Below are 14,041 nucleotides of genomic sequence, written 5' to 3'. Positions count from 1 at the left end.
GATAAAGTGAGCATTTCCCTAAGGTTTTCCAGGTTTACTGGAAGTAATAGCTGACAAAATTCCATTTATAGCATACTTTATAAATGTATACATTGTGTAGTAATTACCACTAGTTCCAGTAAATAATTTTAAACCTTACTTCAGTGACTCCATAATAAACCAATGCATAGATATATGTAAATTATTCAGTCCTCTCCTTGTGGGTAAGTACTCTGTTTCTAAACTTTTAGTAATATAAATGCACTCCAGTGAGTGCCTTTACGTGAAAATTGTTCACCCCCTTGTATTTCTTCAGGATAGCTAACGGGTAAGGACAGTTCCGTGGATAGATAGATTTTTTTTTTTTTCCAATATGACCCTGAGATTGCATTCCCCATGGATACTTGTGCTGCATCAAACGTTGTATTTAACCTTGGGCAATTTATCTAGTTATTGGTCTGTCATTGTTTTTATACTATTTCATTTGTCAGTGAAATCTCTGCTATTTGTACACCTATATGTGAATTGTCTATGTTCTTTGCTAACTCTGTTTTGGGTTGTTGGTGTTTTTTTCTTATTGATTTCCAAAAATTCTGTAAAGAAACTTGACATAATTTCTACCTTTGAACCTGATTATCTGGCATTTCTAAAGGGAACTGAATATAAAATTTATGATAGTCATATCTGGTTTCTTCACTTGGTCAAGCACTAGAGTTATTATGACACCCAACTGAAGAAGTCTTTCTGGCAATGAATGCTAACTATCTTACATGGAATACAGAATCCTAGCTGCTCTTGTCCACATATGTTGTTGTTGTTTTAAATATTTTATTTATTTATTTGACAGAGAGAGAGAGAGAGAGAGAACACAACCAGGTGGAGTGGGGGAGAGAGAAGGCAGACGCTTAATGACTGAGCCAACCAGGCACCCCCACATATGTTGTTTTTATGTCTATTTAGACTTCTAGCAGATTCTAAATACGTCATGTGGTGTTTTAAATACTTACATGAGATTCTTGATAGTAAGATTGCAGTAGTGTTACAGCAAGGTTTTATTTGAAATTGTTCTATAAAAAGTGGTGCATCACCCTTTTTGACATTCCATGTAGAAGCAAAGTTGATTTAAAAGATTAAATTTATGTATATGTGATGGCTGGATAATACTTATCTGAATGTGATGCTCGTGATGAGAAGATATATGCATTTTTAACTCTTAATGGAGCCTGAACTCTTTTCAAAATAAAGTGTCATTTATTGGTATGTTCCCCATCTCCTGCCATGAATTATCAGATCGGCTTTTCTTGGAGACATTTTATTTGGGCTCAAATCCTGAATACTAAGAACTGTTTTTTTTAACTATTAAGGGCATTGAGAGTTTTGATAAAACTATTGAGAATATCATGCGGAAAAGATTATATATGTGCAAAAATCTCTTGCTTAAAAATGTTTCAGTCCATTGTTGAGGATATAGAGAAATTAGAAACACCGAATTACCATATGATTCAACAATACTGCTTCTAAATATATACCTGAAAGAACTGAAAACAGGAATTCAGATACCTGCACACCAATATTTATAGCAGTATATGCACAATAGCAAAAAGATGGAAACAACTCAAGTATCTATCAACAGATAAATGGATAAACAAGACCAGTATATACATACAATTGAATATTATTCATACTTAAAAGATAATGAAATTTTGACAGATGTTATGACATGGATGAACTTGTGCTAAGTGAAATAAGCCAGATCCCAAAGACCACAGTTTGTATAGTTCCACTGAGATGAGGTCCCTAGACTGGTTAGATTCATAGAAACAGAAAGTAGAAGGGTGGTCGCCAGTGCCGGGGGAGGCAGACTGGGGAGTTATTGTTAATGGGAACAGAATTTCAGTTTGGAATGCTGAGAAAGTTCTGGAGATGGATGGAGGTGATGGCTATAGCATACTGTGAATGTACTTAATGCCCCAAAGTGCACACTTAAACTGGGTTCAGTTGGTGAAGTTGTTGTTATATATATTTCCTCATATTACAAAAGAAAGATGCAGTCCAGAAGCATTGTAAAAAGATATACAGAGATCTTCAGGGAGCAGTGCCTTAAAGATAAAAAGTGTTTTTAAAAGGCAAATGACCTTTCCTTCACCTTTGGTGCTTAGAGCTTCCTTCACCTGTTTTTCTCAATGCCTGTGGTGAGCTGCAAGTCACGCAGTTGTTGCTGGCAAAACTGGGACTGTGCTGCCAACACCTTGCTGTTCTCGGTGAGCACAGGAAGAAGCTCACGAGCCTGTGTGAGATGAGCTTAGGACAGCTGAAACCAGCAACTTCCACAGCTCCAATTCCACTCAAAGCCATCAAGCACATCAAACCAAAAACTTCCAACAAACTACATCTTAGAGATATTTATGGATCCCTGTGTAGAAATTGTGTCCCTCTGTGGGCTCAGCTGTGCTACCAGCTAGCATGCTCTGAGAGAATACATCAGTGGTCTCCACCTGAGATTCCAGTGGAGAGAGGTCTGGTGTGACTGTCATTGTTGCAAGCCGGGATAGAAAGACGTTTGGAAGTGAGCTGAAGTTAACTTTAAGGAGGAGCGAACTTTGGTCTAGACATATGACTCTCTTAACATTTAAACACTTAAAAATAAATCACAAATTAATATCTGCTGAAAGAGGAGATTAGCCTGAGAACTGGTCCTCCTTTTCCTTTAGCAGATGGGCCTCTGGGGGCCTGCGAAGACTCTGAAACTATGTGCAAAATGACCTATGTGTATATGGTTGCTTTTTTTTCCAGAAAGGAGATCCATAACTTTCAATTAGATTCTGCCAGAATTGTGCATCAATTAGAAAAGTGCTCATTACAGACACACTGTGTGCTGCCACTTAGGCATTCTGCAGATATCATCTGGTTTAGAATCCAAGAAACTCTGACATGTGGTCATAACCTGCATCCCAAGTGACAGGAGCACCGCTGCTGTATGGAGTAGACCTCAGTGAAGGTTGAAGCAACCCCTTCTGCCACCGGGGCTCCAGAGAACCTCAGCCCACATAGTAGGCGCATTGAATGTGTTCCTCTGGTGTTAGGGAAATGAAATGAAGCTGTGTGATAAGTGTTTCTTCCTTCTTGCTCAGTGCATCAGAACTGAATTCAGCCAGGAGAAGCCGGAAATAGTCACCTGAAATCATGTGGTTTTCTCCAGTTTGGCTTCTTTAGGGCATAAGACAATGCCCATTTCCCACATCACCATGTCCAGGACAGCACTGAGAGTCAAATCTGTCAATTAGACAGACCAGCCATTGGCAAAAGAATGAGGAGGTTATGAGGATAGGAAAGGTTGGGAAGCTGTGTGGCAACTGCTGTGAAATTTTCAGGGAACCGATGAGACTGGAGGCAGCTGGCAGCCTGGGGGGCCCTGTGCAAGAGACAAATGAGTGGTCATTCCTTTATTTATTCACTCACTTTTCATTCATTTAGTAAAGACTTAGGTGCCAGGATGCAGAGCTGGCTGCTAGGGTTTCACCATTCTGTGCTCATAAACCCCACAGCCTAGTTGGAGGAGGAGGAGGATTGTAATCCAGTAATCACCAAATAAGTACTACATCACACTTGTCATGTGTATGACTACTGAGTGGTACTTGGAACTGTGAGCCTATGGAATGGGGCTCTGTCACAGTCAGGGCACTTGGCTTTCCTGGGGGGAGACTACTGAATGGAGGCGGAAGGGATATGTGGGAATTAAGTGGGGGAAGAGGGAAGATCAGGCTAGGATGTGCAAATGGCCTGTGCTGTAGGGCTGTGCAGCCATTGCCAGACTGGAGCCCTGGCCTCAGTGCCCAGGAGTATAGAGGTGAGAGATGGTGGTGATATGGCCAGAGAAGGGCTGAGTTCCTGGGCTCTTGCACAAACCACACTTATCAATGTTAGCTTTTGGATTCATGCAAACGGAAGATGTGGCACTTTTCAGAGGCTATTTAATCACACCCTCTCCAGCTCCCTTTGGATTTTTACTGGAGCCGGGAAGCCTTATGGTCTGGGTAGAGCTTGCACTCTGGAGCTTCTTCGCTCTGTGGATCGATTTCTGGCTCTGGTGCTTCAGATCCTTATCCTCTGTGCCACAGTTCCTTCATTTGCAAAAAGGGCTAAAAATACTACCCCTTCAGAGTTTTGTGAGAATTGAGTAATGCTAGCAATATACTTGGCATTGTGGCTCACCCACCATGAACATGAAATGCATTTTGGTCTTATTTTCATTTTTATTAACCTGAGAATTAAGACCAGTTTTGGGGGAGGTTGAGGGAGGGGACCTATATGTGTAGGAGAAAGGGAAGGTCCTGGGTGGGGTAGGAGCAGGAGCAGTTCTGGATTGCAGAAAGGCCACATCCTTAGCACACATAGCTAGGGTAAACCCCATCCTGTAGGAACTGAGATAGCATCGGGAAACCCTCCTGAGGAAGGGGAGTGACTGTGGGATCCACTTCCCGGTGAACACCAGGGCTGCATGTGGGTGGAAGGAGGAGGAGCCAACAGGTGTGGGAAGAGGGCAAAGATGTTCTAGAATGATCAGAATTCAGCCATATATATTTTTTAAGCTGAAACAAAGATAGCAGAGACTATATGTAGGTTTGTCCAAATCAGAAGCTAGAAAGTAGGGTGGGGACAGTCGGAATTGCTTTGTCACTATTGGGTGTTTACTGTGCCCAGTGGCTAACCCACTTCCCTGAGGTCACTGACTCCTGTCCACACCCAGTGGGAGCAGGTGTGTGCAGGTGGCTTGAGGAGGGCCTAGAAGAATCTGCCCTGCATTAAGGAGGAGCCTGTGGCCTAGGAGAGCCGAGCCATCATCCCAGGCCACACAGCTTCCAGGCTCACTGACCCCAGGTGCCCTTCCACCAGGGCACACTGCTTTCACAAGGGCAAGTCCTTTTCACACTGTAATTCACCCCCGAACAAAAAGAGCTAAATGATGGTCATTAGCATTGTATTCAATTGCTCCTGTTCAGTTCTGCTTATTAGTTTTTCCTCTCTGACCAGATGGAGAAGCAGCAGCAGCTCATGAGTTGTAAAGCTGCTGACTGGATCCTCTGAGTGTCCTGCTCACTGCTGCGGGCTGGGGTGATCATGGGATCTGTGGGACGTGGGCTGTGACACTGCACCTTGCTCACCTGGGGACCCTGGCAGCTGTTCTGGTCCGCAGAGTATCTTAACTATTTCAAGTAGCTGCTTCAAGGACTGTCTCAGAAATGAGACACCAGACATTAACAGATAGATTGCTTTAGATGACATTTGCATCGATGAATTTGCCTCATTTCTGCAATTTATTTACAGGGCACAAACGGAATCAGAAAAATTGCACTGAAGGAGAGGAAGCTGAGAGACCTGAGTGCCAGGTTCTGCTGGAAATCTGTGAAGAAATGAGAGCCAATGGAAGGTTTGGAGGAACATCACAGAACACCAGCTGTGTGAGTGGTGGGGCCTCAAGGTCTGGGGGCCAGGGATGGGAAAAGTAGGTGTTTCCTCCGAAGAGAAAACTGTGGCACGCTTGTGGACAGAGCCTTGTCAGCAGGTGGGCAACTAGAGTGCCCAGAGGCAAAGGGCACGGTGGGAGGAGCATGGAAACTAGATGTGCCTTGTGGGCAGATGGAAGGGAGCTCAGCAGGTGGGGGCTGCTACCAAGGTGGTGAGGGAGCTTCTAGGCCTTGCTGGGGAGGCCCATGCAGTCATGACTGCACTCTTCAGACCCCAGTGCCTGGAGAACCGTGGGCAGTTCTGAAGGACTGAATGACTGCAGTTGGGATCAATGTCCTCCAACCGCCTGGAGAGCAGCCCTCATCCCAGTGTCCTCTGACAGTGTCAGGAGAGTGTCTTGTCCTCTGGGGGCCCAGAAAGAGGAAATCCTCCAGGCTTGTCCTTTCTGTCACGAAGTGCAGTGTGCCAGGCACAGTGGAAGCCACACTAGGGGAAGCCCTATGAATGTGGGTGCTGCGGAGAGCTGTGCAGGTTCTGTAGTGAGCTGCCTGCAACACTCATGGTAGGGACTTGTGTGTGTGTGTGTGTGAGAGAGAGAGAGAGAGAGAGAGTGTCTGTGTTCACAGTAAGTTACAGCAGGTTTTGTCAGGGTTTAAACTTCCAGTCACTTTGACTTATTATTGGAATTGCTTAATGAAGAACAAGCAAAAAAGATAAGATGTTTAAATGGCAGATAGAAACACTTGCTTCATCACCAGAGAGCTGAGACTTATAATTTTATTTTATTTTATTTTGTTTTTTTAAAAGATTTTATGTATTCATTTGACAGAGAGATAGAGAGAGAGCACAGTAAGCTGAGTGGCAGGCAGAGGGAGAGAGAGAAACAGGCTCTCTGCTGAGCAGGGACCTGATGCAGGGGTTGATCCTAGGACCCTGGAATTGTGACCTGAGCTGAAGGCAGCCACTTAACCAACTGAGCCACCCAGGTAACCCATATAATTTGATTTTAGAACCTGCGGGTTGGACTCTTATTTTGAACCTTACAGTAGGCAAGTGAATGAATTATCATCTAATATTGTATTTATAAAAGTTGAACTTGCACCAGACATTCATTTGAAGATAATCAAAATATAAAATACATAAAAATATCAAATCAAATTTTAATAACAACCATAAGAATTTTTACATTGTAATATAGATTCATTAAAAAGAAAACCTCTTTCAATTATAAATTTGAATGCAGTGTAATGGACTCATATGAGAAAATGTGACACATATTTCAAGAAGTAGTGGTTTGAAAACTTTGGAGAATTAATTGAGGCCATGATTTAATAGGTTTTCTGTCCTGAGAGTATATCTTAGTGCCAAGAATTTTCAGATAGGGTCAGAAAGTGACAGTTAAAATGGGGGCTGGGGGGCAAGGGGAACCACTCAAGGTCAAGGTGTTTAGAGGATATGGAATGGTGGATTTGTCCTAGTATTAGTCCATGCTCTCCAGAGAAACAGTAGCTAGATATATTGAGATAAATAAGAGGAGATTCATGACAGGAATTGGGTCATGCGGCCTTGGAGGCCAAGCCCCACACTCTGCTGGCTGCAAGGTGAGAAATAGGAAAGCCAGGGAATCATTCAGTCTGAGGTCAGAGACCAATGGTGTACATGCTGGAGTCCAAAGGCCCAAGAACTGGGAGCTTTGAGCTCTGAGGGCAGAAGATGGACGTCTTGGCTCAAGAAGAGAGAGAATTGGCCCTTGCTTTGCCTTTTTGTTCCACTTGGGCCCAATGGATTTGATGATGCGGCCCACATTGGTGAAGGTGGATCTTCCTTATTCAGTTTACAGAACCAAATGCTAGTTTCTCCTACCCCTGCAGACACATGCAGAAATACTATTTTACCAGCTATCAGAGCCTCCCTTGGGCCAGTGAAGTTGGAACAAAATTAACTGTCACACATGGGATAAGACCAGAAACTAGAAAAATTGAGGGGAAGAAAAATCTCAATTCTTGAATGGGGAATTTTGTTTTACTATAAAATTCATCCTTTTTCGTTTCCATAAAGAAGGCTGCTGTTTGCTCTTCAGCATTTCTGCTGCTGAATTTATGGTTGCCTGTCTCCTTACCTTGATCTGGAGCCCTCCATATGACTCTTTTCACATCACATGCTTCCTTTTATGATCTTAGATAATCTTACTCAGTCCTCTCTGGTCTGTCTCTGGATAATTCTAAGACCTCTTTGGTTCTGTCATTCTGGAGTTACATTATATTGTGATTAGATATAAAGTTATTTTTATCCATCCTTCCCAAACCTGAGAGTTTCTTTATTTAGTTCTGGAAAATTATCAGCTAATATCTCTTTGGCTCTTGCCTCTCAGTCTTTCTTCCTTCTTCAAGTCCTACTGGGAATATACTAGACTTTATTATTCTTTCCTCCATCTTCCTTAACCTCTCTTTCTTATCTCCCAGCTGTGTCTCCACTGCATTCTTGGTAATATCCTTAGGTCTGTTTCCAGCCCAGTAATTCTTCAGCTGTGCCAAACCTGCTGCTTACCTCAATGCAGCTTTTGATTTCAGTGAGTATATTTTAACTTTCAGAAGTTTTATTTAGTCCTATTTCATATCTGCTTGTTCTTTATCTTATTCTCACATATTTAAGTTCTCCTTTTGTTTTAAACAATGTGAACATATTTATGGTGGAAGCTGAGAGTCCCAGTAAAGTTTTTACAGGTCCAGCCTGCTGTCTGTTCCACTGCTGGCATCCACTTGCTCAAGAATCTTGCTCCCTTGTCCATCCCTCCAGAGCAGTTTTGCATTAGCTTCTACGGGTGCTCCTGGAATGTTTCTGGCCAGAGACCAGGCTTTCTGTTAATTTCCAAGTTAACGGGTTCCCAGGTCTCAGGGCAGCATAACTTGAGCGACAACTCCATGTGCAGAGGCAGGCCCATAGTTACAAACTATGTTTCTTCTGGAGGAGACTTTTATAACCCTAACTCAGGGTAAACTCAACAACTACTTGATTCTCTGTGCTGATAGATTTTGTTTTCTCTAAACTATTGTTTTCATTGAGGGTGTGGTTCTCAGCTTTCTGAGTCTCAGCTTTATGCAAGGTTTCACTGTTCTTACTTTTCCGACTCTGTGTGTGTGTGTGTGTTTGTATGTGTGTGTGTAAATCCAGACTCCTAGCTCTATTATCAAGACCAGACCCACAGCCCCTTCTAGGGCAGTGCAGCTCACCCACCAACAGGCTTCATATTGAGCTCCCTCTTTATTTCTGGACCCCAGAGTTTTTCCAGATTTCTTGCAAACTTGGCCATGAATTCAAACGACAGTTGCTATATTTAAGCTACCATTTCTAAGGATTTGTAGCAGGATTGTCAAGTTATTGCATAGTTGGCTCTTTTGCTGGAATTTTTCAAATCTTGTTTCTACAGCCTAACTTGGGAAAAATCTTTGGCTCCTGGCAGGGTCAGCAATTCAAGGTGACACATACCATTCCTTTTGTTCGCTTGCGGGAACAAAGTGGGCTTTTAATGTAACTGAAGAGACCCTGCTGGTGATCTGAGTGACCCAATAACTACTGTGTGGGAAACAAAAGACCAAGTAGAGAAGTGGCCACATGTCTGCAGTCAACAATAGAGCATGCACACTGACTGAACACATGTTCCATGGTAGAGAGGAATAAGCATGCCTTCTTTATCTCCTTTTACTTTCTTTTTTACTGAAAAATAAGACACAGATACAGAAAACTACATAAAACAAATATTAAGCTTAGTAACAGACCCACTTGTAACCACCACCCAGGTTGAGACAGATGTGCAGCCACTCCAGCAGCCTGTCCTGTGCCCTCCCCAGAGCCGCTGCTCTACACCCAGGAGGTCTCTGAATGGTACGTGCCATTTTCTTGCCCATCTCTGAGGTTTTAGGCTCTCCCCCAAGGAACTGCCATGTTTGGACACTAAATACCAAGGAGCTGGCACCACTAACCCACTAAAGCACATTCTTTTATTGTGTCTAACACCATGGTGATGGGAGATGTTCCCAAGGCCTCCACCTGTTCAGGGGCTCTTAGAGAGGCATGCACTGACAGACTGGGTGAGCTGTTTGCCTCAAATCCTGTGATTAAGAAGGAGTAATTTTTTTTTTTTTTTTTTAATCCGGAACCCACCGGTCTCTCATCAGCCTGTTTCCCCCTTGAGTCTTGATCCCTACATAGGGGATGTGAGCTGTGCATTATATCTCATACCAATGTTTACCTTATTTTTTATAGTTTCCCAGTTCATGTAAATGAGTGTTTATCCACTGCAGTTACATCTTGTTTTTCTACAGAAAAATACATGAATCCAGACAAGACAAAAACTGCAGCCAGTGTGCTGGGTGGTGGTCCCACTTACGAGCTGATCAGGGGCAAGACATGATGAAACAGATGTACCTGGAGGAACACAGGGGCAGCATCAGATCCTGGATCAGCAGGAGCCAATCACAGGGAATCTGCTGGCTGTGAAGAGGAGGGAGCAAATTCATGTAATGCAAATTTGAAGAAGAGAGAAAAGATGAAAATGATGATGGAGAAGAACATGGAGGTCAGTTCATCTTAAGAATGCTCTTTAGGACATATATTTCCCACACTGTATGTAAAACTTCCTCTGAGCAAACTAAATTTGCATTGTTCTTTCTGTAGACAAAGCTTTATGGCTTTTTTCTCTTTGGCTACCAGGAATCTCAGAGCCACATGTGCAGCCTGTTCTAGACACTGTAGGTGCTCTGGGCACCATCTCTGCACTTTTGTTCTTCCTGTTCTCTCTATATTTAGAAGTGTTTCCTGAGCTTACAATCAGCAGAAGAAACCCAAGAGAAAAGACTGGCAGATCAGCAAGAATTTTAAAACCTCTCCATGAAAAAGGAAAAGTCCACACTAACCGAGACAGTGTGGTACTGAGGACAGTCCTGTGGATCAACTGAACAGAGTCCAGAAGTAAATGGTGGCATTCACAGTCAAATGATTCTTGACAGGAAGGCCACACAGTTTAATGGGGGAAGAACAGTCTTTCCAACAAATGTTGGGACAACTGGATAATCTCCTGCAATTAGAATTAAGCAGGACCCCTACCTCATACTTATACAGAAGTTAACTCAAAATGTATCAAATTTAAATGTAAGAGCTAAAACTTTTGGAAGAAAGTAGGGATAAATCATCATGACCTTGGATTAAGCAACAGTTTCCAAAAGCAAGAAAGAAAAAAAATAGACCGGAGTCCCTCAGAGTTAAAAACCCCTGTGCTTCAAAAGATACCATCCAGAAAGTAAAAAGAAATACTTACAAAATATATCTGATAAGGGACTTTCATCTAGAATATAAAAGGAACTCTTATAACTTAATAATAAAAAGAACAATAACTAAAAAGATAGAGGATCTGAATGAATAAAAATTTCTCCAAAGGAGATACACAAAGGCCAAAAAGCAATGAAGATTTAAGTGAGGATGCAAATCACCTTTTAGCAATGTAAAACAAATCATAAAATAAAAAATTATTCTGGATCTGGGGCCACAAGTGAAAATCGTGTTCCTACCAATTTCCTGGAATCATGGACTACAAATAGGAGTGTGCCTAAGCAAAGATGCCTCTCTTTCACTCTTCAAATACTGACTTAGTACCTACTATATGTGGGAAGCTGGCTCCTGTTGAGATAAAATTGAAAATAAAATCTTCTCCCCTAATCTCTATAAAAGTAGTGAAGAAAACACTTGTATTATTGAATACGCCTTAAACCAGAACGTAACATGCATCACAGGCATTGACAAAGAAAGAAATCTCAGCCTTTTCATGTTAGCTAACTAGGTACAATCTGTCTCAATGTACAGTAATAACTAGTGCTCCAGTAAAAGGCTAGCCACTACTACTGATCGCACATAGTTCATGCTCTCTGCCTGGTGAGTGGGATGACTATCTAGGTCATCTACTTGGTTTATCCAGAGTAAAAACACACTTCTCATACCTTTATGACAGGAGTTAGTTGTGCAACTTTGGAACAAGGCGCCCATTAAAGTTAGTCTCTTAGGAAACTGGGAGATTGGGCGCTTTCTCTCCAGATGCTTACACTGCGAACAGATGGCTCCCGGAGCCCTTGAACACAGCTGTTCTAGGTTCTGGATCATAAAGCTGACTCAGGGCCTAGCTAGTCTTCAGAAGGAATTAGGTACATCTCAAAGAGAGAATACTTACAATGATCACTTTTCCTAAACTACATGCTCAAAAAGGGGAGGAGAATATTTTCAACAGAAAGTTAAGCGTCTTATTTTTAATCTGCGTTTTATAGTCCTACAAATTACCGACACACCCTGAGGGTAAGTCGCCGCCCAGTGCAACCTGGCCACAGCGAGCAACAGGATCTCACAAATCTTTAGCCACTGGCTCGCAGCCGGAAGTCAGGCCGGATTAACCGAGAACCGGAAGTTTAATTTAAGGCGAGTCTTCCAGAGCGGGATTTTGATTAAGAGTGCACAAGGATGCATGGAAGCAGCAAGGTTTGGGGCTGAAGGATTCAAAGACGGAGCATGGATTCTTTCCACCGAAGGGCGGTTGGGTCTTTGGGAAGCTCCACAATGACCACTCAAACCACGTGCGTGGCTGCAGACTCCAGGGACCCTACACGGTGCGCTGAAGCAAGGTGAGAGGTGGGGTCTTGTGGCTCTTGGGCCGGGGCCAACTCTGGCGGCGACCCTGCGGGAAGAATGCCCGCCGAGCACCCCGCCCCTAGCCAACCCCGTCCTGCAGCACGTGGGAGTGCTTTGTCCGCCACCGGCCAGTCTCAGGACCCACGCGGAACGCCAGCTCCTTCCCGATGCCGGCCGTCATCGTAGATCCTCCCCTTCTTCGATTGGCGGACAACGTACCGGACTACGTGTAGCACCCAGACTACAAGTGCCACGGGCAGGCAACCGAAGACAGGCCCGAAAGTGAACACGCACCCCTCCCCCACTCACATGACCTTCTGGGGCTGGCCCGGCTCCGCCCCCGCCGCGCCAAGAACAGCCACAGAACCGCCTTCGTTGTCTTCTGCGCAGGCGCAAACCTGACTCGCGGCTGGTGACGCAATCCAGCGTGGACTTGGGCTCCAAGCATCTGTCGAATCACAGAACTCTGCCCAAACGGCCTCCGCAGTCGGACGTGCGCGCGCAGCCCCCACCACTAGACACGGGAGGGGGCGGGGCCGTCTGGGGCGGGGCGGGCCCGCGGCGGCCAATCGGCGGCGCCCGCGCTGTTGTCTCGCCCCGCCCAGCCAGCCGTCGGTCCCCGGGGGCCTGGTCCGGTGGACGCGCGGTAGCGGCGGCGGCGGCGGCAACGCCGGCTGGGAGGTGAGTGAGCGGCCCACGGGCCGTCGGGGCTTTTCGCCCCAGCCGCTGCCTCCCGACTTCTCCGGGCTTGGCGAGCGGGCCGGCCGCGCGTGCCTTCCCGGAGAAGCGGCGGACCTCGGGGGTGCCGGAGCCTCGGGCGGCCCGGGGTCCGGGTCCAGGCCCGATCTCGCGGGCGCCCTGGATGCCCGCGGCCCAGCAGGCACCGGATCCGTTTGCAGAGGGAGCGTATGTCCCTTGGAGGTGTGTGGGTCGGAAGGGCCGAGGGGGCGGGGGCGTGCGCCATCCTAGCGAGAAGCCTACCGGACTCGGCCGGGAGGGATTGCCGCACCCTCCTTAGTGCGGAGGAGCCGCGGAGAACGGCCGGCGGGAGGGAGATGCTGGGGGACAGAGGTGCGGCCGGGCGCCAGCCAATTACAGTGGGAGATGCAGCTGTCACCCAGGCCAGAGGATTCCTGTCGCCATGATCACTGTCTTCCCTTCCTGTGTTCAGGCAGGATGGGAAATCGTACTCAGCAACCACTTTATTGATTGACTCAGAAATCTCTGTCCGCCGCCTTGTAGGTTCGCACGTCTGCTTGAGGGCCCGGTTGGCAGAGGTTTGGGGCAGTGGACGGCTACTGGTGAGGATGGGCATCAGATTGAGAAAGCCTTCTGCAGCCATTTCTCTGGCGCTGGGGCTGAAATCAGTGATGGTCCTTATCCTAGTGTACCGCCCCTTCCCTGCCTTACCCATTTGGGCTTGGTGGGCGTTCTCAGTTGACTATGGAGAGTCTTCAGGTAACTGTTCAGGCCTCCTGGCTTGTTACGGTTGAACTCTTAACCTTCTAGTTAAGGTTGAACTCTCAGAGGGCAGTCTTTTTCGTGTTTTGGGGTGGCTGGTGGTTGTAGGAAGCCAGTTGTAGCCCCAGGTCCTGGAAACAGTATCACTGGTGGGACTGGAAAACTGGGTAGAGGTGAGGATGGTTTTCCAGGAAAGATGAAGACAAGTTCTGCCCTAGACATGTTGAGTCTGAGGCAACATCTAAGATCTGGCTGAAGGGGGATAGAAGGAGGACTGGTACTTTGGACAGGGCTGGAGATTTAGGAGCCAAAACATACTGTAGATTCTACAAATGAAGGTAGATTCTAGAGCATAGGGTTGGAGTGCATCTTGAGAAAGCACATAGGGAGTCTGAGGAAAGAGTAGTTCCAGTAAAGAAGTGACCTATGCTGGTGTAGGGGGCCACGGAAGCCAGGGGAAGGAGAC

General features: G+C 45.5%; 1 protein-coding gene across 7 annotated transcripts in view; it reads left to right on the top strand.

Moving 5' to 3' along the window:
* The window catches only part of GZF1 (GDNF inducible zinc finger protein 1), a 37,327-nt gene that overhangs the window by 14,133 nt on the left and 9,153 nt on the right, over positions 1–14,041 (top strand). For 2 of the 7 annotated variants that reach the window (XM_047744684.1, XM_047744677.1), the window contains exon 1: positions 12,803–13,035. In XM_047744684.1, the coding sequence (XP_047600640.1) occupies positions 13,023–13,035 (13 nt within the window). In that variant the 5' untranslated portion in view covers positions 12,803–13,022. The other 5 variants (XM_047744678.1, XM_047744679.1, XM_047744681.1 and 2 more) reach the window with 5 other exon arrangements.

This window comes from Lutra lutra, chromosome 9, assembly GCF_902655055.1.
Source record: "Lutra lutra chromosome 9, mLutLut1.2, whole genome shotgun sequence".
NCBI classification, from domain to species: domain Eukaryota; kingdom Metazoa; phylum Chordata; class Mammalia; order Carnivora; family Mustelidae; genus Lutra; species Lutra lutra.
Note: the sequence above shows the minus strand (reverse complement) of the source record. Positions and strands in the feature narration are given on the sequence as shown.